The 25,750-nt window shown below is 37.7% G+C and overlaps 1 protein-coding gene across 3 annotated transcripts in view; it reads left to right on the top strand.

Annotated features, from left to right (window-relative positions):
• SLC44A5 (solute carrier family 44 member 5) overlaps positions 1-25,750 on the top strand; it is a 424,123-nt gene that overhangs the window by 358,009 nt on the left and 40,364 nt on the right. For all 3 annotated transcript variants that reach the window (XM_039219401.1, XM_039219403.1, XM_039219402.1), the window contains exons 8-13: positions 6,634-6,718; positions 13,383-13,511; positions 14,589-14,649; positions 17,889-18,012; positions 19,017-19,100; positions 22,328-22,440. In XM_039219401.1, coding sequence (XP_039075332.1) covers positions 6,634-6,718; positions 13,383-13,511; positions 14,589-14,649; positions 17,889-18,012; positions 19,017-19,100; positions 22,328-22,440 — 596 coding nt within the window. The remainder of the gene's footprint in view (positions 1-6,633; positions 6,719-13,382; positions 13,512-14,588; positions 14,650-17,888; positions 18,013-19,016; positions 19,101-22,327; positions 22,441-25,750) is intronic.

The following is a 25,750-nucleotide window of genomic DNA, read 5'->3' as shown; positions in this document are numbered from 1 at the left end:
TGCCTCTCTCCCTCTCCCCTACTATTTCCCCCCTTCTTCTCCCCCATGGTCCTCCATTAAGTTCCTCCTAATCCTCTTATATGTGCAAACATATGGTATCTGTCCTTCTCTGCCTGGCTTATCTCGCTCAGCATAACACCCTCAAGGTCCATCCATGTTGCTACACATGGCCAGATTTCATTGTTTCTCATTGCCATGTAGTATTCCTCGTATAGATAAACCACATCTTCTTGATCCATTCGTCCGTGGATGGCCACTTAGGTTCTTTCCATGTTTTGGCTATTGTGGAGAGTGCTGCTATGAACATTGGGGTCCATGTGCCCCTATGCATCAGCACTCCTGTATCCCTTGGGCAAATTGCCAGCAGAGCAACTGCTGGGTCATCGGGGAGCTCTATCGTTAATTTTTTGAGGAACCTCCACGCCGTTTTCTAAAGGGGCTTCACCAGTTTACATTCCCACCAACAGTGTAGGAGGGTGCCCGTTTCTCCACATCCTCGCCAGCATCTAGTCCTCTGATTTGCTCATTTTAGCCACTCTGACCAGCGTGAGGTGGTATCTGTGTCGTTTTGATTTGTATTTCCCTGATGAGGAGGGATGTTGAGCATCGTTTCATGTGTCTGTTGGCCAGCTGGATGGCTTCTTTGGAGAAGTGTCTATGTCTTTTGCCCATTTCATCGCTGGGTTATTTGTTTTTCGGATGTGGAGTTTGGTGAGTTCCTTGTAGATTTTGGATACTAGCCCTTTATCTCCTGTGTCATTTGCAACTATCTTTTCCCATTCCATCGATTGCCTATTAGTTTTATGGATTGTTTCCTTTGCTGTGCAGAAGTTTTTTTATCTTGATGAGATCCAATAGTTCATTTTTGTTTTGAATTCCCATGCCTTTGGAGATGTGTCAAATAAGAAATTGCTGAGGCTGAGGTCAAAGGGTTGTTTTCTGCTTTCTTCTCTAAGGTTTTGATGGTTTTGTGTCTCACATTCAGGTCCTTCATCCATTTTGAGTTCATTTTTGTGTATGGTGTAAGAAAGTGGTCTAGTTTCTTTCATCTGCATGTTGCTGTCTAGTTCTCCCAGCACCATTTAAGTTGGCTGTCTTTTTTCCATTGGATACTCTTTCCTGCTTTGTCAAAGATCAATTGGCCATACATTTGTGGGTCTAATTCTGAGTTCTCAATTCTATTCCATTGGTCTATGTGTCTGCTTTTGTGCCAATACCATACTGTCCTGATGATTACAGCTTTGTAGTAAAGGCTAAATTCTGGGGTTGTGATGCTTCCCACTTTGGTTTTCTACTTCAGTGGTTGGCTATTCGGGGTCTTTTGTGGTTCCCTACAAATTTTAGGATAGTTTGTTCTAGTTTTGAGAAGAATACTGGTGCAGTTTTGATTGGGATTGCATTGAATGTGTAGATTGCTTTGGGTAGTAATGACATTTTAACAATATTTATTCTTCCAATCCATGAGCCTGGGATGTTTTTCCATTTCTTTGTGTCTTCTTCATTTTCCTTCATAAGTTTTCTATAGGTCTCAGCATACAGATCTTTTACATCTTTGGTTAGGTTTATTCCTAAGTATTTTATGAGGTTTGGTGCAATTGTGAATGGGATCAGTTTCTTGATTTCTCCTTCTATTGCTTCGTTATTGGTATTTAAAAATGCAGCCAATTTCGGTACTTTGATTTTGTACCTTCTGGCTTTGCTGAACTTATGTATCAGTTCTAGTAGACTTTTGGTGGATTCTGTCGGGTTTTCCATGTAGAGTATCATGTTATCTGTGAAAAGCGGAAGTTTGACTTCATCTTTGCCCATTCTGATGCCTTTTATTTCATTTTGTTTGATTGCTGATGTTAGGACTTCCAACCCTACGTTAAACAACACTGGTGAGAGTGGACATCCCTGTCATGTTCTTGATCTCAGGGGGAAAGCTCTATTTTTTCCCATGAGGATGATATTAGCTGTGGGCTTTTCATAAATGGCTTTTATGATATTTATGTAAGATTCTTCTATCCTGACTTTCTCGAAGGTTTTTATTAAGAAAAGAAGCTGTATTTTGTCAAATGTTGTTTCTGCATATTGACAAGATCATATGGTTCTTATCTTTTCCTTTGTTAATGTGATGTATCACATTGATTTGTGAATATTGAACCAGGCTTGCAACCCAGGAGTGAATCCCACTTGATCATGGTGAATAAATCTTCTTATATGCTGTTGACTTTGATTTGCTAATATTTTGTTTAGAATTTTTGCATTCATATTCATCAGGGATATCGGCCTAAAGTTCTTTCTCTTTCTTTTCTTTTTTTTTTTCCCCTGGGGCTCTGTATGCTTTGGTAATCAGTGTGATGCTGGCTTCATAGAATGAGTCCAGAAGTTTTTCTTCTCTATTTTGTGGAACACCTTGAGAAGAATAGGTATTGACTGTTTTATTTTTTATTGACTGTTTTAAATGTCTGGTAGAATTCACCAGGGAAGCCATCTGGCCCAGGACTCTTATTTGTTGAAAGATTTTTGATAACAGATTCAATTTCTTTACTAGTTATGGCTCTGTTCAAATTTTCTATTTCTTCCCGTTTGAGTTTCGGTAGTGTGTGGGCGTTTAGGAATTTGTCCATTTCTTCTAGTTTGTCCGGTTTGTTGGCATACAATTTTTCATAGTATTCCCTGGTAATAGCTTGAATTTCTGAGGGATTGGTTGTAACAAATCCCGTTTCATTTGTGATTTTATCTTTTTGGGTCCTCTCTCTTTTCTGTTTGAGAAGACTGGCTAGAGGTTTATCAATCTAATTGATTTTTTTCAAAACACTAACTCTTGGTTTCATTGATCTGTTCTACTGTTGTTTTGGATTTTATATGTTTAATTCTGCCCTGATATTTATTACTTCTCTTCTTCTGCTAGGTTTGGGGTGTTTTTGCTGTTCTGCTTCTAGTTACTTTAGGTGTGATGTATGATTTTGTATTTGGGATTTTTCTTGTTTCTTGAGATAGCCCTGGATTGCCATGTATTTTCCTTTTTGGACTGCCTTTGCTGCATCAAAAGGGTTTGGTTTGTTGTATTTTCATTTTTATTTGTATCCATATGTTTTTTAATTTCTTCTCTAATTGCCTGCCTGAACCATTCGTTCTTTAGTGGGTGTTCTTTAAACTCCATGCTTTTGGAGGTTTACCAGACTTTTTCCTGTGGTTGATTTCAAGCTTCATAGGATTGTGATCTAAAAGTGTACATGGTATGATCTCAATTATTTTATATTTATTGAGGGCTGCTTTGTGACCCAGTATGTGATCTATCTTGGAGAATGTCCCATGTGTACTCAAGAAGAAAGTGAATTCCACTGCTTTGGGATGTAGAGTTCTAAATCTACCTGTGAAGTCTATCTAGTCCAAAGTGTCATTCAGGGCCATTGTTTCTTTAGTGATTCTCTGTCTAGTTGATCTATCCATTGCTGTATGTAGAGTATACATGAGAGATATAGCATGAGAGATAGTTCCCCATCCCCTCACCTTCAGTCTGAAGATGTTCTCAGGTCTAAAATGAGTCTCTTGTAGACCGCAAATAGATGGGTATTTGTTTTTTGTCAATTCTGACACCCTATGTCTTTTGATTGAAGTATTTAATCCATCCACATTCAGTGTTATTATTGAAAGATATGGCCTTAGAGTCATTGTTTTATATGTCGGTTTCATGTTTATAGTGATGTCTCTGGTACTTTGTGGTCCTTGCAACATTTCCCTCATAGAGTCCCCCTTAGGATCTCTTGTAGGGCTGGTTTTGTGGTGATGAATTCCTTCAGTTTTTGTTTGTTTGGGAATAATACATTTATCTCTCCTTCTCTTCTCAGTGACAGGCTTGCTGGATAAAGGATTCTTGACTGCATATTTTTCCTGTTCATCACATTAAAGATTTCCTGCCATTCCTTTCTGCCCTGCCAGGTTTCAGTAGATAGGTCTGCTACTACCTTTATCTGCCTACCTTTGTATGTTAAGGCCCGTTTATCTTTAGATGCTTTCGGAATTCTCTCTTTGTCTTTGTATTTTGCCAGTTTCACTATGATATGTCATGCAGACGATTGATTCAAGTTATGTCTGAGGGGAGTTCTCAGTGCCTCTTGGATTTCAATGTCTGTTTCCTTCCCCAGATTGGGGAATTTCTCATCTATGATTTGTTGAAGTACACTTTTAGCCTCTCTCTTTCTCTCTCTCTCTCTCCTCTCTCCTCTTCAGGAATGCCTATGATACGGATATTATTCCATTTGATTGCATCACTTAGTACTCGAATTCTCCTTTTGTGCTGTTGGATCAATTTATCTCTTTTTCTAGGCTTCCTCTTTTTTCATAATTTATCTTCTAATTCACCTATTCCCATCTCTTCCTCTGCAATCTGTGCTGTGGCCACATCCATTTTATTTTGCACCTCATTCATAACATTTTTTAATTCGTTATGACTAGTTGTAAGATCCTTGATCTCTGCTGCAATGGAGTCTCTGTTTCTTCTATTCCTTTTTCAAGCCCAGTGATTAATTTTATGACGATTATTCTAAATTCTTGTTCAGTTATGTTGCTTATATGTGTTTTGATCAATTCTTTAGCTGTCACTTCTTCCTGGAGGAATCCTTCTTTTGAGGATAGTTCTTTCATTTTGTCATGTTGGCTGATTTTCTGTCTCTTGTAAGTTTTAAAAGCTTGTTATGTGCTCTGCACCTGCAAGTACTGCTATATTAAAGGGGACTCATACATTGTCTAGGGTCTGGCTTTTCAGGAGGTGTTTTTTTGGAGAGTGTTACGTCCTCTCTGGTGTTGTGACTTTGGTTATTTTATTTCCCTACTCGTAGGGATGTTTTGGACTCTCCACCATGTGTACTCTGGTTTGTTCCTTCAAGTAGCCATGGAAAGGAAAACAGACAGACAAACAGGAATCGAAAACACACAAATGTACAAATAAAACAAGCAAATAGACAAAAACAAAAAGACAGTCTAAAAGCATAAAACCAGAAACACCTGCTACAAGTAAAGAGCAGGGTGGAGGCAGTGCTGATGGAAGAACATATACAAAGAGAGAAGTGACAGGGGCGGGGAGGAAGAGAAAATGAATATTGACCGGGCAGAGAGACTGAAGGTTTAACCCAGAGAGAGAGAAAGGAGATTAAGGAAGGAGGTGAGGAAAAAGAAACAAAGATAATGTTACCCAGAGAAACTATATGGCCTGAATTATTCCAGAGAGAGAGAAAGGAAGGTAAAGGAGGTGTAGAACATGCATCAAGAGAATGGATTAAATATGTCTGCTTAAGCAAACTAATAACCAGAATAACCAGCCTAGAGGAGGGAAGAGATAAGAAGGAGAAAAGGGAGAATATATCTAAATAACAAGGATTGACCTAGAGTTAATCTAGGCAGTGCCGCAGTGCTTGTTCCACAGTCTATCCAGCTCAAGTAGATAAGCGGCTCCCCAGCGTGGGGGATAGGGAGCATGGTTTTGTGTAGGAGGGTCCCGCCTCTACTGCAGGCTCTGTGACCGATACCTGAGGCCCTGCCTTAGTGGTTTTGGGGAGAAAAATGGCCACCCCCTCCAGTGCCTTCTTCATGAACCTGGTGTCCCAAATCACTCCTTTGGACCCATCCTCACTGTGCTGTGGGCACAGACTTGGTGGGCTGTCTCTCTCTGCAGTCTCCTATGTCTCACGCTTAGCTGAGTTTAAACTCCCATTCATTTTTAAACAATTTTTCAATGTTTTTTATTTATTTCTGAGAGAGAGAGAGAGAGACAGAGAGACAGAAAGAGAGACAGACAGCGTTAGCAGGGGAAGGTCAGAGAGAGGGAGATACAGAATCTGAAGTGGGCTCCAGGATCAGAGCTAGTGTCAGCACAGAGCCCGATGCGGGGAGTCAAACCCACAAACCTTGAGATTATGACCTGAGCTGAAGTCGGATGCTTAACCTACTGAGCCACCCAGGCGCCCCTTAAACTCCCATTCTGTGCGCATTAATGATGCCGACCGAAATGTAATCCTGCGAGCTGCAGCACTTCAGGGCATGGGACCGGTTCCTCCTATTGCCGACTGTGCCTCTGAGGTACACCTGAACCTGGAGGGAACTTTCCTGTTCCCCCAGACACAGGAACAGGGCAGCTGGCCCCGGTCTGAATGAAGCCCTGTAGTTAGAGATGGGATGATAGGATCCTTCTCTGTCCTGGTCTGAGGATTTTCTCTTGTCCAGATACAGTCTACATTCCCCCCAGCTGCTCTTTCTCTTCCCTTTGTCTTTTCCCTCTGTGGCCCTCCCATTTTATCTCCCCCAGTTTGTAATCATGCACTTATGAGGCTGTCCAGTTTTCCCGTTTTCTTCCTAGTAGACTCCGTCTCCTTTTCTCCCAGACTCTTGGGGTTCAGAGTCCTTGGGCTCCAGCACTTGTTTGTTTGAGAGCCATAGGAAGTACGGAGCCCCCTACTTCTCTGCCACATTGGCTCCCTCCTCTATGATGTTAGGCAGTTTAAAGGGGAGTTGGGAACTATATTGTAGCTGTCTAGAGAAAATGAAGCCAATTTTTAAAGTTCATTATATTAAAAGTGTGTAGGGTCTGAAATGGGATATGGAACATTCCATAGTCACTAAAAAGATTACTTTATGCTGTTTTCTTAACAGGAACAAGACCATTTTGTTTTACTTTAACTTATTCAGATGTACCAGTCCCTCCGTGGTGGTAAACCTACAGTGCCCTACCACACAGGTAAGGCAAAAAAAAAAAAAAATGCCTTGCAATTTCGAACATCCTTGGGTAAAAGATTTCAGAAATTCCATTTGAATTCTGTGTGTGTGTGTGTGTGTGTGTGTGTGTGTGTGTGTGGTTACTGATGAATTTATGGAAGGTGGGAAGACCTAAGCATGACCTCGTGTTTGTTCATATAGAATCAAAACGAAGGAGGATTGATCAGTGTAGCATCACTAAGGAACCTCTTTGATTTTATTCAATCACCTACCCCCAGAAGTGGTATATTCCTCAAGGCCAGTATTAGGAAGAGCAAAGCTAGCTACCATAACTAACAAACTCACCTTTTTCAGTGACCTAACACAGTTAAGTTTATTGTTGACCATATAACAGTATAAGCCTAATGTTTATGGTCAGTGGGCAACTCCTCTCCATTCTCCTTTCATCTGGTGGCTCTGCCTTAAGTCCTTCTCATCAAACGCATCCACCTGCCAAAAGGAAATAGATGAATAAAGCATCTCTGCTCTTAAAAGCCTTGGGTTAGAAGTGTCACTCATTGAACTTCTACTCCTACACCATACATATTAGTTTTATATGTTCACACCTGTATGCAAGAAAGAAGGACTAAAAGAATGCAGCTGTGGGATGAGGCACCGACTTCAGTGGGCATTTAGTTGTGTCTTCCATAGTCTGTCTATCTGTTCTCCAGAATACTCTTCTTCTCTTCAAGGGAGACCCCCCAGTGTCCCATGTAGTAGTGTCTTTAACCCAAAGTCCAGGATGTATGGGTGATACACTGTCTCTCTATCAGGTCTTTCCATTAAATGAACACTGGGGAATGGACCTAGGACAATTAGAATACAAACTCCCATTCAGAAAGGGAGGGGTGATAAATGCACAATGGTCTGTGGTGCATGGCACTGGAGAACAGTCCTTTATTTGACCTGGATTGTATTCTCCATTTCATCCTATAGGTCCTTTACGCAACAAACTGGGGGGTGGGGGGTATTTCCTATCTGCTAACCTCAGACCATATCACTACTGAGCATTGGAAATATTCTGGGGGGCATAGAGCTTTAAAGCTCCCTTCCTGTTGTGCAAGTTCAGCACCTCAAAGTTTAACAGTCAAAGGCCTTTTCAGGGTCATGAATTCTGTAGCAACACAACTGTCTCAAAAATGTAATAGGCTTCTAACTTACTGCTGCTGCTTTGTTCCAAGTGCCAGTAAACCACTCCCAAAGATCTTCCCTGATCTACTTAGTAAACCTGTTTGTTTGCTTCCTTCCTCATCTCTCTCTCTCTCTCTCTCTCTCTCTCTCTCTCTCTCTCTGACTTTTGATCTCTTATTTCCTGCTAAGACTAAAGCCAACTTGAGATATTGACATCTTAGTTCTGTGACTACTTCTACCACAAGACATTGTTTTCTACCATAGCTACCCACTTCCAAGGCCAAATCTTTGACCTTGTTAGTACCAGTTCTTGCCACCCTTTGTAATCTGTTTCAGACATCCTACTGTCTGACCATCTCAATTCCTGTAACATTCCAACTCCAGTCATTCTAACTCAGGACCTACAAACCCCCAATGCTTACCTCTTCACAGTGTTCCTCAGTTCCCTCATGTTTTCATTTCTTTGTTTGTCTGACTTAGATTTCATGGTCCCTCTTTAAATTCACTCCCTTATAAAAACACTCAATTTCTTTGCTCCCCTCCCACATCACTGTTCTTCCCTGGCAGAACTTCATCCCTAGCAATATGTGTCTCTCTCTCTATTTGATGCCTGAACTCAGCTGTGAATTATTGGAGAAAATACACATAACTATCCTTTAGATTCAGAACCACTAACCTCAGTGGCCCCTCAGTGCTGTCTCACAACCATACTACAGACCTCTTATCTGTTTTCTAGTCTTCTAGGAAACATTTCCATACCTTCTCTTACCTCAAACCCCTAAGAACTCCTTCCCTATCTCTTTGTCAACCTCTAACTTTGCTTCCTGTTTCATTGAAAAAGTACAGACATTCAGAAGACAAGTTTTAAAAGCTCCTGCAGTAACATCCTCTTGCCTGTCAGCTGTCATTTATGTTCGTATATTCATTCTGCTCTTGTCTTCTTGTGTATGAACTGCCTGCCCTCCTAAGGTCAGCTCATCCATTTGTGCACTTTATCTCACCCTCTTTCACATACTCAAGCACATCATTGCAGAAATTTTGTAGATATTTTTATTGCCATTTTTCCTTTTCTACTAAATGATCCCCATCAATACACAAACATGCTGTTATTTCTTCTATCTCAAAAAATTTTCTCCTTGATCTCACATTGCCCTTCCAGGTACTGCTCCATATCTCTGTACCTCTTTTTTTACAAGTCTTCAAAAGAATAGTCTATATTCATTGTGTCTAAATCTCTCTTTTCATTCTCATTCAGGCTTTTACTCCTAATTTCCTCCAAATGATAACATTGACATCCATATTCTTTAACTAATGGCTAATTCTCTTTCCACATGCGTTTGATTGAATGGCATTGTTTACCTAAGCCCTCCTCCTTAAAACATTTTCCTGACTTAGCTTCCGGGGCACATTATTCTTCTGTGTTTCCTCCCAACTCTCTGGCTATCCCTTATTAGTCCCCTTTGCTAGTTTTTCTTCATCTTTCCAACATCTTATAAACACTGGAGTTTCCTCCTATCACCAAGCTTGGCCATTTTGAAAATCTACATTTACTCCTTTGGTGATGTCACTCACCAAGTCTTTGTTTTTTAACATCATCTGCATGCTGCCCTCCCTAATTTACATGTCTGGGAGAGTCTGCTCTCTGAACTCTCGATCCGGATATGCAACCGCCTATGCAATGTCGCTACATGTATAGTTAATCGATATCTCAAATTTAATACGTCCAAAACTCAATTCCTAATATTTGACTTCATCCTTCAAATTATTCTCCAATCCTAGCAGTCATCTCTGTTTCAGTTAAGGGCAACTCCAAATACCATGGAATCATCCTTGATTTCCTTTTTTTCTTCTTATACTCATGTGTGGACAGTTAGCTAATTCTTCTGGTTTCCATTCAAAATATACCCTGGACCAAACTATTTTTACCATTTCTTCCTTTTTTCAAAGAACATTATCTCTTTTTTAGATTAGTGCTATGACCTTCTGATTGGTCTCTCTGCCTTTATCCTTGTCCCACTTTCAACCCCGTACAGTGTCTTTTTTACCCAGCAGCCAAAGTGATCCTATTAAATTTGTCACATTTATGACTCTCCTTTGTTTATCCTTGTCCCCATAACTTCTCAAGTTACTAAGATTAAAAGCAAAGTCTTAACAATGGCCTTAAATGACCCTTCACTGTCTGCCCAACTCTCTAACTCCATGTGCTGTACTCTCCCTCTGCTCACTACACCCGGGTCATACTAGCTATCTGTTGTCTGTGAAAAAACTTAAATATGGAATGCTCCTGCCTCAGAGCCTTAGACATTGCTGTCCTCCCTGCTTAGAGTACTCTTTTTCCAAATGACTATGGCTTGATCACTAGTCTTCAAGACTTTCCTCACCTGTTACCTTTTTAGCAAGGCCTTCCTTGACTACCCATTAATTTTGTTTGTTTATTTATTTTGAGGAAGACAAAGCATTCATGGGGGAGAGGCATAGAGAGGGAGAGAGAATCCCAAGCAGGTACTATGCTATCAGTACAGAGCCTGAAATGGGACTTGATCTCATGAACCATGAGATCATGACCTCAGCCGGAATCAAAAATCCAAGAATCAGATGTTTAACCAGCTAAACCACCTAGGCACCCCCTTGAGTATCCATTTAAAATTGGAATCCCATTCAGCTGCCTTTCATCCTCTAGCCTCCTTTCTGGCCTTATTTTTCTCCATAGCACTTATTACCATCTTATAACAAACAATTTTACTTGTTATCCATCTTCCTTATTCATCTTCCTCCTACTAGAAGATAAAGAGCTTAAGGGCAAGGATTTTTATGTTTTGTTCACTACTGTGTCGCCAGTGCCTAGAACATGCTCAGATTATGTTATCAATAAATATCTGTTGAAAGAATAAATGAATTAGTTAATATCTTCCTATTCCCAGTCTAGGAAATTTTCTACTATATTATACAAATCCATCATTTCCATGAGGAAACATACAAATTATTCTCTACATTATGCTTTTTATGTACTCATGTACGTGTTATTTATATTTAAGTACACTACAAATTATTAACTGGATCATGCTTTTTTTCATAGCAGTGCAGTGCTTTAACCGTCAGTATAACTCTCTTCTACTCACCAAATTCTGATTTGCATTAGAATGTTAAACCTCTATGAATTGAAGATCTAAAAATAATGATGAAGAACTACACTTAAAATGCCTCTTTGTGATTTCACAAAGAATCAGAACTGATTCAGGATATATTTTGGCTGCCAATAATGGAGACTTGTTTTTAGTCTGCCAGGCATTAGTATATCTACTGATCCAAGCCTTATTTTTATGCATTATGTTTTTTGTTAACTGCCAGCATGGTCCAGACATGTTTTGCAAGCATTTAAAGGACAGACTGTGATCAATTAGGATACCCAACCTCAATGTGACCTTCATTTTTAGCTAATTATATGTTGATTGCTACTAATCAGCACCCTATTTGAAGTGGAAAAAATTGGTCTGAGAGATGAGGAAAGTAAAAAGCAGTAACTATATTGTTTTTTTTTTTAAAGGCTCATTTGTGTCTGGAATGAAATTTGATATGAATCTCTTTAACAAACTACATTTTGCCATTTTAATTATTTTCTTGTATATGTTGCATACACAGCATTTTTAACATGAAATATATATTATATGTGTATGTGTTTAGAAATACAGAAATCATCATGGTCCCAACTCAGTAGTTCCTATTGTCATTTCAGGCCTATGCAAGCATTAGTACTTTCAGTATTCATTTTATAAATCCATTTAAAAGTTACCCAATAGGGGAACTAGGGAAGTTATTTTTCAAAGTCCTATAATTGTCAAAGTTTAAATGTCTGTAAAGTATCTCCCAATTTGTTAACAGTTTGTTTAGATTAGCTCCAATCAGAATGAAATTTTGACATTTGCATTAATAATAACCTTAAGCCTTCTAAAAAAATGAGTATGTTGGATGCTTTGAATGTCCCTAAACAGTTCTTCACCTTTTGTAGAAAGATACCTGTGAAACTTCAGTATTTCCTCTAGAACTGTGTGAGTGTGAGTGTGAAAGAGTGCGAGCCTATGTATGTATGAGAAACTGGCTAAATACATACAGAGGCATGAATGCAGGGACACGTTGTTTGCCTTGTCAGAACTTTTAGAAGAAGTTAGACAGCTGCTACTACAAAACAATATTAACTGTGGATTTGAGGTATCCATTTAGTTATTCACCTCCTACCTTAGCTGTGGGGCCGACACCAATTACTTTTGTATACAGAAGAAACATGACCCAGGCGATAGGAAAGAGGTGTCAGCTCAGTAGCAGTGGATTGAACTAGAATCTGGCCGGTGAGGTTACCAAAGCACAACAGGGAGATGGAGCAAGTCAGAGGTAAGAATGCTTTCATAAGGAGCAACTGAAGATAGAGGAGAGAATGAGGTCTGCAACATTCATGGCTTAATAGATAGTTGTTTTTTGTTTTTTGTGGGTTTGTTTAATTACAAATAAAAACAAAGCCAATAGAGTACATCTTCATGGATTCTGCTTTCTCTCTGTGGAGTTTCTAATTGGATTTTAGTCACTCTACATTGTCTCTGTGGACTACTAGCACAATGATCTGGTTTGGCATTAATGGCCCCTTAAGTAAGTTCATTAATGTAAAATAATTGCATTGGTGACCTCCCTGTCCACATTTGACAGAGTGTTGGAAAAGACTATGATAATGATTGACTGCCACGAATAGCCCTAATTTTGTTAGTTTCTTACATTAATAAATCCCCAGTTATATTTTGAGAACTGCTATTGATAATTCATTGTTATTAGTGGTATAAGTTATCAATATCTGGAGTATTTTTAATCACCATTTTATCCATATGTAGGAAAGGAAGCAAGATTCTAACCCTAAAAAATGCATAAACTACACAGGCAAAATTAATCTTGCATTTTATACTTTTATCTACTAACTCAGAGACTAATAAGAAAATATTTATTCAAAGTCCATCACTGTCTTGTGGTAGTGGTGACAGGAATCTACACATGATAAAATTGCATAGAACTGTATGTGTGTGTGCGCGCGTGCGCACACAAACACACACACACACAACGAGTGAGTGTAAAACTGGTGAAATCTAAAGAAGGTTAGTGGATGTAACAATATCAGTTTCCTGGTTGTGATGTTGTTCTGTAATTGTGCAAGTTGCTACCACTGGGTGAAAGTTACATGGAATATATTATTTCTCATAGCTGCAAGTAGATCTACAATTATCTCAAAATCAGAAGTTAAAAACAATTCCATCATTGTACAACATCTGATTGAGTTAACACAGATCATTATTAAAGGGCAATGAGTAGACAGTGATAAATAGTACATGACATTTTATTTTTTACATAAATTAGAAAATTGTTTTAAGTTCCTAAGTTTCTTTATAGTGGTTAATAACTTAGAAATCTAACTTTATAGATACTTCCTTGGTTTGCTCTACTCCATTCAGTTCCCACCACTGTGTTCCTTTTCTTCATAGATCTGTGTCTCCAAGTGCCCGGAAAAATTTTTAACCTACATGGAATTACAATTTAGGTACAAAACAAACAAAAACTATTGGACGTACTACAGCCAGTTCTGCAAGTCCTCTTTTATTAAGCCTGCAAAGGTATGTGTGTCTAAGCTTAAAGCTAAAGAAGAATTTAACTTTTGTTTCTACCTCAAGTGTAACATGAGCATCTATAATGGACAAGCTCCCAAATCTTCTAGGAAATAATTACATACTATTCCATTAAAACACAAACGCACATGTACATACAAACATACATACCCCATTTATAGCATATCATTTTGTAGACTTTGGGCGTTATGTAAGACTTGTAAGTCTGGTTAGCTTTATTCTCTGAAACCAACAAATTCTCTACTTGAATGAAGTTTTTGCTGTGAAGATCTAGGAGTTAATTTCATTCCATCTTATTAACATCAACATTTCATTAATGTGGTGATGAAGATCTGTGGCTACTTAGTAAAAAGTTGAGTTTTACTTTCAAATCCAATTTGATAATTATTCATTTAAAAAAATCCTTAAACCCTATCTAGTCTTGAGACTTATAAGGAATTCTAAAGCCTCATTATGTTAAATAGTATTAATGGTTTCTTAATGAGAGAAGATTGTTTTTCCAGAAAAATATAATTAAAGACTTAGAGACTCAGAATGTGACTAAGACATAGTCACATGCCTTCAAAGATGCCTTCATTTCAGCAGGTTTCATCTTATCATTGATTTGAATTACATATAGGAAATTTAAGAGTGTTTGTCTAAAAAGTATGTGTGTGTGGTAATCCTAAAATCCCTCCTATTAGGAGAGTAATTTGGAATAGAGGTAATTATGAAGTTAAATTTAAAAAAAAATTTTTTTAAATGTTTTATTTATTTCTAGGAGGGAGAGAGAGAGAGAGAGAGAGAGAGACAGCGTGAGCAGGGGAGGGTCAGAGAGAGAGGGAGTCACAGACTGAAACAGCCTCCAGGCTCTGAGCTGGCAGTCAGCACAGAGCCCGACGCGGGGCTGGAACCCACGAACCGCGAGATCATGACCTAAGCGAAAGTGGGACGCTTAACCGACTAAGCCACCCAGGCGCCCCTATGAAGTTAAATTTTTAAAGGACACAGTTTTTATACTGAAAACAGTAAAAGTTGTCATTACATAGCCTTTGAAATGTTAACATCCTCTCTCTTCCATTTTAGACTCTCACACAAGTTTTACTGGATGATGATTGTCCAACAGCGATTTTTCCAAGTAAACCATGTAAGTAGTTTTTACTTACCTTTGAATTCCTAATCTACCAAATAGTTATTTAATTCAGTTACCTTATTTCACTATTGAGAAAACTGAAGCCAAGAATAGTTGTACTGCTGGCTCTGTGTCCCAGAGTTAGGAAAAAGCCAAAGCTAAAGCCCATTATCACTCCAGCCAGGGATATTTCCCTTGCAGCTCTATTAGTTTTGGGTTTTGCTATGCCAACATGCACAATGAAAGATTGAATACTGATTTTAAAAAGCCTAATCAGATTGAATATTTGGTGTTCTGTGAGCACACGTAACACAAGAGGACATGATCTTGCACACTCATGCCCGAATTCAGCCTAAGAGTTTGTTCAGAAGTTGCCTCTGGAGTGAAAGTAGAACATATGCTTGTCACATAATTTGAAATTTAAGATGTTTATGTATCTCTTAAATGAATCAATATTTTATATTTTAAGATTTGTTTATTTAAAGTTTATATAAAATTTATCTAATTTTTTAAAAAAATGAAATAATCACTAAGTTTCCTTTCTTACAGATATAATCCTAGTTACAAAGAAAAATCTTTTTACATAAAGATGTCCAGCACAATGTTGTTCATAAAAAAGCAAAAAGAAGAAAAAGAAAGGGAGGGGGAAGAAAAAGAACACCAATAACCAAGAGCAAGAATGTTCTTAAATAAATTATGATGTAGTCATTTAATGAATTATTTCAGAATGATTAAATATAAGGACTATACATATGCTATAATGTTAAATAAAATGCTATATGCATTATGACAAGTGTGTATAGTTAAACAAACAAAAAACTATTCAAAGAAAAAGATTGCAAAGAAATATGCCAAAATAGTAACTGTTTGGACCAGGTGGCAAAACTATGGGCATTCATCTCTTCTTTCTTCTTTTTTCTATTAAAGTAGAAAGATCTCCTTTTCTATTGGAGTAGAAAGTCAGGTACCATTGAAGTAGCTACCACCAAACCCCCAATGTCTTATATGCCCCCATCCTTTTCCTTTGGGCCATTGAAGACCCGGAAGTAAGGTTTTGCAAGCAACTACATTTTGCCAGAAAGCCCTGAGAAACAAGTGTCAGTAGCCAAGAGCAATGTTACAAAAAGGTAAAAATGAATCATTAGTCATTCAATATATAGTAGATACAAAAGTATAAGACATCCCTGCCCTTACAAGTACAGATTGGTTAAATCACACAATATAAAATATACACTGGGACTACAAAAATGAATAAGGCATAGGCCTTCACAGTATAATAAAGGAGACATTATGGTAAACATTGTAATCAACTTGTATTCCCCCGATAGGTGACCAAGTATAGTACTTAACAGAGTAGTATGCAGCTAATAAAATTTACTCCTGAAAGGGTTTATAAAAGAAAATAAATAATATTAAAGAAACAAGAAAAAGCACTGAATTTATTTTATGGGTATGACTCTAAAAAAGTTTCTTGTAGAAGAAAAACAGGAAGGAAATATATCTAAAATGTTTAATAGAGTTCATTATGGGTGGTAGGACTATGTCTTGTTTTTTTTTATCTTCGTATTTTCTCTACTTTCCAAATATAAAATGAGCATGTTTAGTGATTGAAACTAACTGATTGGATGAAACTGCCCAGAAAAAAGGTTAGGGGACTTTGTAGGTAGAAACAGTCATCTTTAAGGAGAGGAAGGGGAAAGAAAACACAGAAAGGCTAAAGGGTGGACAGGAGAGAATCTGGGAATGTAAGCCACAGAAAGAGCATTTCAAAAGCAGGAGTTGCCTACCATGTCAAAGACTCAGAAAACTTAACAGCAGTTATTTCCTGAGCTCCACTATGTACCACTGTGCTAGGTAATAGGTTCAAGTAGGATGAAGACAAAAAGATAATGTGGAGGTTTGGGCACTTAAGAGATCACTAGGAGGATAGTTTCCTTGTCATCATGGGGGCAGGATGTGATTGTATTGAGAAGGAATAGGAGTAGCTGGTGGAGACTAGGTCAAATTTGCCAGGGAAGAAGCGGAGGATACTGAAGGAATCGGCCATGTTTTAAGTACTACAGAAGATGGATGTGGGTAGACAAGAGATCATTTTAAGCTAGAAATATCAGGAAAGCCTTTGTAAAGACCTATTTTCTTCTTTCCCTATATCAACTGCTTTAATATTTTCAAGTTGAAACTGCCTGCAAACCCATGCAAATCTGTGATGTTTCTTGTATGAAAAAAATATAAAAATGATCCATTTCTGATTTCTCTTCCCTCTTCATTGAAATTTGGGGTTTTGAGGGGCAACTGGGTGGCTCCGTTGGTTAAGGGACTGACTTTGGCTCAGGTCATGATCTCATGGCTGGTGAGTTCAAGCCCCACATCGGGCTCTGTGCTGACAGTTCAGAGCCTGGAGCCTGCTTTGGATTCTCTCTCTCTCTCTCTCTCTCTCTCTCTGCCCCTCCCCTGCTCATACTCCATCTCTCTGTCTCTCAAAAATAAATAAAACACTTAGAAATGAATATAAAATTGGGGCTTGGAAAGATTTTTAGGAATACAGATTTGTAAAGAGGCAAGGATTCTATTTAACCAAAGTAAGTCCCTAGGGATTGAACAGTGAGGTAACTCTTCTCAGAAATTATGATAGTCCATGCTTTGTGTGGGGGCCATTTTGATAGCTTTAGAATTTCTATTTCCAGCTCCTCCAGACACCATGTAAACGAGAAAGCTGGAAGAGACACAGGTCATTAAGACCTTACAAATAAAATTCAGTTGTCTTAGTATCCTAAAGTTTGAGCTGGTTCTTCTTATTTCTCAAGGAACTGTTCACTAATCTCCAGTTTTCAAAGTTTCACTCAAGGAATATCTAAGAGTTTTTTAATAAGAAAAAGTAAATTTAGTCATCCAAGTAAGTGTAGCTTTTTTATTAAGATGCTTTTACCATGTTTAATATGTTATCAGTCTTACTCTTAAAACTGGTGTTGTGCATCTTTATTGGCTGCTTGATGAATGTACCAGGTGTAAAATAACAAGTTTAGAGTATAGCTTCTGATTATGATAAAATTTGCTATCTACATCAGCCTTAGAACCATCAAAAAACCTTCCTGATCATCAAGTAATGGGCAGTTATCTATGTTGAGCAATTTATGCGTTGTCGAGCAAATATTTGATTGTAAAAGAAAGCTTAAGAAAAGGAGAACATCGTATAGAAAAAAGTGGAAAAGTGATTCCTTTTATTAATTATTAAAAATAATTTTATTTTTTTACAGTTCTCCAGAGATGTTTCCCTGACTTCTCTACAAAAAATGGCACTCTGACAGTAGGAAATAAGACCATATTTGAAGATGGAAGTGGAATGACAAGAAATGCTGTAGAACTCAGGGCAGCTGCAAAGTAGGTTTGTTTAGATTCCTATTTTCAGTGACTTCACTGTAGCAAGTTTCCCTTGCTGCATACGTCGTGATGTTTCAGGTTATTGGGGAATATAATTCCCTGGGTGCATACATTCATGTGTGTGTGCAAACACACACAGGGTATCCCTGCATAGCTCAGTTGTTAGATTAAAAATAAAAAAATAAAGATATTCCAAATACATATTTCTCTTCCTTAAAAGACTTCAGCAGCCCAAGTAGAATAGTGCAGGTCTTACATATTTCAAATGTCATAGCAACATGGATGGATTTCACAAATATAAAGCTGTGTGAAAGAAACCACAAAATAATAGTACAAGTACAGTTCCATTGAGAGAAAAATTCAAAAATAAGCATAACTAAATTAAACTACACTGTGATGCCTATGTAAATGTTAAGACTAAAAAGAAAACTAGGAAATTATTATAACAAAAGTCAGGATTGTAGTTACCTTAGGGGAAGGAGGGATGTTGTAACTGGGGCACATGGCCAAAGAAGCAACAGTGTTGTAGTTAGTGGAGTACGTTCTCTTTGATAATTCATCAAACTGGACACTAATGATTGTGGACTTTTCTGGATGTGCCCCATGGTGGCTTCCTGAAGCACAGCTGTCAGACGATTAGAAAAGGGAATTAAAGATGATGTTCATTCTTGACTGTATGAATTTTGTAAGTTAAAGGCTAATCTTATTTAAATTCATTTCTTAGAGTGAGGCTTCTGCAATATTTGAGGACATGTCACATACATTGAAAAGGATCTGTTCGCCATTCTTGAAAGCCACATTCTCTGTGTGTGTAGCTATAGCCACCTTGTAATCTACCATAGTGACATCTTACATATTTTTGTGGCTGGGGAAAGAGTGACTTTTGATAAATGATTTATAAAAATGTTTTGAAAGGCAGCTTGAAAAACCCTTTTATCATAACATGAACATTTCTGTTTAGTGGTAATCAAAAAATAATTGATCTTTTCCTTCTTTGATTTCAGCCGTGTCAATAAAATACTCGATGCAAGGGCAATTGGAATAAAAATATTTGAAGACTATGCAACAACTTGGTATTGGATTCTCCTGTAAGTGAAAACACTGCTGTTTCTTCTCTAGTCCCAGTCTGATTTTATCCTTGTAGAACTCTTTCTTCAAATTCCCATTCATATTTGTGAATAAAAGGTTGACTTAAATCTCAGTTCCTGCCATTTTCTTTTTCACATAGGACGAAGATGGGGTAAAGATATTTGGAAATACACCCAGTGTTGCAAAAGGTCTAAGAATGTAACTTTGAACTTTATTCATCAAATTACCAATAAATGTATAAACATACTTCAAGTCTTACGGGAACAGTATCTATAATATATCTGCTTCTTATCATGTTACAGTGGATGTTGTCTTATTTCTCTAGTTCTATTTTCTCATTTATCCTTCCCTTGACCTCCAAAGGATCACTTTTTTTTTTAAACACATCCTTTCCACAAAATTTTTCTTATTATCATTATCAAAGGTCACTGTAGTTATGAGGAGCTGAAAAGTATATGAAGGGAGGATGAGATTAAAAATTTGCAGACATAAGATTTGCATTCCTGAAAGGTAAGGGAAAATGCAATTATTCTACTGAAGCAGGTACATGTGTTTGGTATATTTAAGGCTGTTGTTACTGCCTGGCTCTTATATCATCTTCTTATGACTTAAAAGCATCTATGGTTCCCTAGTGATCAAAAAACAGAGAAGGGGATCCCTGGATGGCTCAGTCGGTTAAGTGTCTGACTTCAGCTCAGGTCATGATCTTGTGATTCATAGGTTTGAGCCCCACATTGGGCTCTGCATTGACAGCTCACAGTCTGGAGCCTGCTTCAGATTCTGTGTCTCCTTCTTTTTCTGCCCTCCCCTGCTCACCGTCTGTCTCTATTAAAAATAAATAAACATTTTAAAAATTAAAAAAAAAAGCCAAAAACAGAAAACTTCTTCAGTTGTTATAAGGCCCTTTACAATCTGGTCTAACTAGTTTTCCAGATTCAACTCCACCCATGTTGCTTGGTTAATCCTGTATTCTAAACACATCAAATAGCACACCCATTCCTGAACTCTTGTGTCCTGGGCAACTCTATCTCCTTTAAAATCAGCTTTTGTGTAATTTATGAAGTCTTTCTTGACTTCTCCAGATACAATTAATTACTCTTTCTTCTGTGTTCCTCCTACCCACTGTGTTGTACACATGTGCATACCTACACACACACACACACACACACACACACACACACACACACACACACACATATTGCTATCATCTCTATAACCTAGAATTCTGTATGTTATTTACCTGGCTCTTTTTTCTCTGATAAACTATGAACTCTTTACCATGGTAAGTCTAAAGTCTAAAAAGTCCTCTCTACTTTTCTAACTCCTTGTGCAATTCTTGGAACATAGAAGATGTATAGAAAATGAGGGTTCAAGGAACAGTTATATAACCACTAGGAGAATAAGAGAGAGATTTAACAATATGGTGCTTAATAAAGTCAAAATTGTAATGTGTGTAAAGTACTAGTGACTAGTTTGTGTGTAAAACTAGATGGTTTATTGAGAGTTTACTCATTTCAATGCTTCATCTTAAACACAATAATTATTATCAGTGTGTATCACTATTTCAGAATATCTTTCCGTGGCAGAGATTATACTTGACCGGAATTAAACTGGTTCTCCTACTGTCAGATTCAAATATCACTAGATACGTTACACATTTCTTCTTTATTTTGGACTTTTCAACTATTATCTGAAAAAGTATGCATTATGATAGAACTTTCTGTTCACCTCATTCCCGCCACACACTGAAGCCCTCTCTAGCTAGGCTCCACTCGCACCACTGGAACACAGTCCCTTTGTTTTCAACTCTCTTGCTCTCCGTCTATCTCATAAATCTAAAGCCAAAGACTAATGTGCTGGCCCTTAGTTTATGCAGTTAGAATTTTATGAAGGAATTAAAAACAAAAAGAATAACCAGTTGTATTTCTTTACTGCCCCCCCTCGCCTTTTTGAATATTCACCTTAGACTATGCCCTAGAATAATCCTTCAACCCTACTGAATATTTCAACATTAAAGTATCTGTGATTTAAAATTCTTTTAATGTTTGTTTCTTTTTGAGGGAGAGAGAGCACGAGCAGGGGAGGGGCAGACAAACAGAGACACAGAATCCAAAGTAGGCTCCAGGGTCTGAGCTGTCAGCACAGAGCCCAATGTGGGGCTTGAATTCACAGACCAGGAGTTCGTGACCTGAGCAGAGGTTGGATGCTTAACCAATTGAGCCACCAAGACACCCCAAGTATCTGTGATTTTAAAAGGGAATGACTTCTAGATTGAAAGCATAGGCTCTGCAAGAATAGGACCTGAGAAGTTACTTTGATACAATGCTGTCATCTATCCAGCTACAGTAATTATTAAGATTTTTAAAAAGATAATACTTGGAGACAAGAAAAATACCAAGCTGTGTTTCTGTTTGGAAACTTAAAAAGAGCATTGGAGGTATCTTCTTAATGAGTTCTATTTAATGAAAATAACTAGAGGAACCCAATGTCACTTTAACCTGGATATATGGATGGGGGAGGGGGAAAAGTATCTCTAGTAGCTCAAACTCCAGGAAGAAATTAAAACAAACAAAAAATAGTCCTGCTGCTGATTGCTTAATGAAGTCATATGACCCAGGAGACGGAAGCCTTATCAGGCTCCATATAATAGTCCATAGATCCCTGGGAACCTAAAATAGATGTCTGCTGATAGACATCACAAACTATTAGAGGTAATTAGACCATAATAATGACTACAAAATCATGGGTTCAGGAACTATGTGGGGGCAATTATTTTTATTTTCTTCCCTAAGACTGCTCCCTTACTTCTAGATAGTTCTGTTTCATAAGATCTCCTCCCATTAGTCATGAGGTAGATAGAACAGCACAGATTTATCCTGGATATGTTTTATGACTTAGATGTGTTGAAGGGAAAAATATGGTATGACAGCTGTGGCACATAGGCCAAAACTGTGGGTTGGAGGGTTTCCTTGAACAATGGTTACTGCCAGACTTCAACTTACCCAGGTCCCCAATGATTGATTCAGGTATGAAGTTCCTGATGGTCCAACTCTTTCATATGAAAGTCTTAATAGGAACTATTGTTTATGCTTTTTAATATTATAAATGTTTCTATACCTAGGTAAAATAAAGAGAATTATCTTGAATAGAAAAAAAGTGTCATCTTGCTGTTAACGTTATGTTTAGCACATTTGAACCCCTCTGTGTTGTGTGCTTTTTCCTCTAGTGGCCTGATTATCGCCATGTTCCTTAGCTGGATATTTGTGATACTCCTGAAATACATAGCTGGATTACTCTTCTGGGTCTTCATGGTGGGTGTGATTGGAATTATAGGTTATGGTAGGTATCGCCGCTTTTAAAATCGCCAAACATCAAAGTAGTCCTTTTCTTTTCATTATCAACTTATTATCAGTATCTGTTACCAGAAAGCATTTTACTTGCAGTGAATTTAATTATTCTTTACTCCCTACTCCGTGAGTAAAATTGAGAAAAAGTATTTAATTTTGCATATATTATTTATATTACTTTTATCTTCTTTATCTTGAAAAATAGTGCTGTCAAAATGTTCTACTCATTTTCCTTACTAACCTTTGGTCTCATGCCTCATGGTTATTAATAAGGAGATAAAAAGAAAACTTTTTATGTTGATAAAAAATATTTCCAACGAATTATTCCTTTAAATTGTCTGTCTGGTCAGAGGCAAGGTCTGCATAATTACAGAAGTGTGATCTGTTTTTCTCCTTGAACACAATACTTTTAATCCAGATAATGTCACACATTCTAATAATTGACCTGTACTCCATAATGAGGCATCACCCTCTAGAGGCAAGTCTTCTGAATTACACTCTTTGGATGGAGAGTTACTTTATGTAAAGGTTGAAACTAACGAATAACTCAGTCTCCTCAAAAGCAGTACAGGGACAGTGTGAATGCCAAAAAGGAACTAAAGTCTCTCCCAGGGAACAATATAACACTTATGGCAGTAACCATTCAGTCTGCTAATAAATATTTGGGCCAATATATGAATGTTTGAGATGTTTCTATTCAAGTGATTTCCCCTACAGTACCATTTGGATTTGCAATGTTGTTTTATGGTAGCAGACACAAAAAATAGCAAAATTCTTACTTTTGTCACCTAAAGAAGAACTCTACATATATCAGTATAAGAATGCAGCTGAATCCTCAGGGTCTGTGGTTAGCCTGCGTTCTAATCCCAACTCCATAACGTAAAACTGAGGAACTTTGGAAAAGTTTCCTAATGATTCTAAGACCCAGTTTCCTTCTTTGCAACACCGCACAATAATGGTGTCTCCATCTCACCAGATTGTGAAGATTAAATGAGACAATGAATATAATGCTCTTAGACCAATACTTGGAAAGCAGGAAACATTCAATGTATTGTTTTATTGTCACTGTCCTCGTTATCTTCACTAGGTTTCTAGAGAGTTGTTAGGTCTCTGCAGGTATTCTTTGTCTGCTCCTACTTGCAGCTGCATGTGAAGAGGTGGGTCATACTGATGGAGGAACATAAGAACTGATACCCCTTAATCCAAAAACTCCCAAGACAGCTGTTTGTATGAAAGTCTTTTTTGTGTGTTTCTGCTTGGAGCTTAAAATAAACTTTGCCCTCTCCCACTACAGAGTCTGGGCAGGTGATTCTATCACTTTTATTGTCATCAAGAAAGGAAGGACAATGAAGTCTGGTATTGATTTTACTGACTTGTCTTAGGGAGCGAGAAAAATCTGAGTTTGGCAGTAGTGCAAGTTTGACAGTGGTAAGAGGGAGAAAGATTGGTGAAATAACCAATTTCAGCTCCCTGTTGACTTCTAGGTATAGTGCTAACTTGGCAATTATGGTGTGGCAAATCAGCTTGAAACCATTATTGGGTGAGGAAATGTCTAGTGAGACTGAGAAGTATAATATTATATATAAGTGACCTGCTACCATCTTGGACAACTGATTTCTTCATATCATGGGAAACCAACCATTTGCTACTAATGACAGCCAATTTACTAGGGCAAACAACAAACTGGATGTGTCATACTAAGCAGAGAAAAAGCCAGGCTATTTGTGGGCAAGTGCCTTTGAATATCAGTGGAACAATTCTTACCAGAAAAAGTTAAGAGTTATATAGGAGAGGCTATATAACAATGGGTTACAAACACGAATTTGGAGATAGAAAAGGCACGATCTCAGATTCATTGCGCATTAACTGTGTGACCCTCTACAAGTACATAGTGTCTCTAATTTGTAGTGTCTTCAACTATATAATAAAAACTCTAGGTATTTTTTAAAGAATTTTTAATGTTTGTTTATTTTTGAGAGAGAGATTGAGAGACAGAGCATGGCAGGGGTGGGGCAGAGAGAGTAAGAGAAGGAGACACAGAATCTGAAGCAGGCTCTAGGCTCTCAACACAGAGCCAGACACAGGTCTGGAACTCGTGAACCGTGAGATCATGACCTGAGCTGAAGTTGGACACTTAACCCACTGAGCCACCCAGGCTCCCTAGACTCTGAGTTTTTTTTTTTTTTTTTTTAATGTACATACAGTACTTAGCTACCTAGCACATAATAATTGCTCAGTAAACAATCTTGGTTTAGACAGGAATGGATGTTGAATTTTGTCAAATGCTTTTTCGGCATCTATTGAGAGGATCCATATGAGTTTTATCTTTCATTAATTTCATTAATGTGATACATCACATTTATTGATATGTGGTTGATGAACCATTTTGCATCCCGGGAATAAATCCCAGAAATAAATCAAATATACCATTTGATCACTGTATATGATATTTTTAATGTATTGTTGAATTCCGTTTGTTAATATTTTGTTGAAGATTTGTGCATCTATATTCATCAGGGATATTTGGCCTATAATTTTCGTGTGGTGTCTGTTTGATTTTGGCAACAAGGTAATACTGGCCTTGTAAAATGAGTTTGGAAATGTGCCCTACACTTCTTTTTTTTTTTTGAAAGACCTTGAGAAGGACAGTATTAATTCTTTGAATTTTGGTAGAATCCACCAGTGAAGCTGTCTGGTTCTAGTCTTTTGTTTGTTGGGAGGTTTTTGATAACTGATTCAACTTTCTTACTAGTAATTGCTCTGTTCAGATATTCTGTTTCATCATGTATCCATATAGGTGGGCTGTATATTTCTAGTATTTATGCATTTCTTCTAACTTGTTGAATTTGTTGGGATATAATTGTTCTAAATATAATTGACCCTTGAACACCATGGGTTTGCACTTATATGTAGATTTTTTTAAAAAGTCTTTCTTTATTTGAGAGAAAGAGAGAGAGACACCGAGAGAGAGAGAGAGAGAGAGAGAGAGAGAGAGAGAGAGAATGAGAATGAGAATGAGTGGGAGATGGGCAGAGGGTAAGGGAGAGAGAATCCCAAGCAGGCTCTGCTCTCTCAGCACAGAGCCTGAGACAGGGCATAAACTCACTAACTGGGAGATCATGACCTGATCAAGAGCTGAATACTCAACCAACTGAGCCACCCAGGTGCCCTCAGATTTTTTTTTATATATAAATACAGTACTATAAATATATTTTCTATTTCTTATGATTTTTTAAAAAATTTATGTATTGAGAGAGAGAGAGAGAGAGAGAACACAAGCAGGGGAGGGGCAGAGAGAGTGA

Source organism: Hyaena hyaena, unplaced genomic scaffold, assembly GCF_003009895.1.
Source record: "Hyaena hyaena isolate Hyena2069 unplaced genomic scaffold, ASM300989v1 scaffold_826, whole genome shotgun sequence".
Taxonomy (NCBI): domain Eukaryota; kingdom Metazoa; phylum Chordata; class Mammalia; order Carnivora; family Hyaenidae; genus Hyaena; species Hyaena hyaena.
This window is presented reverse-complemented; position numbering and strand designations above follow the sequence as displayed.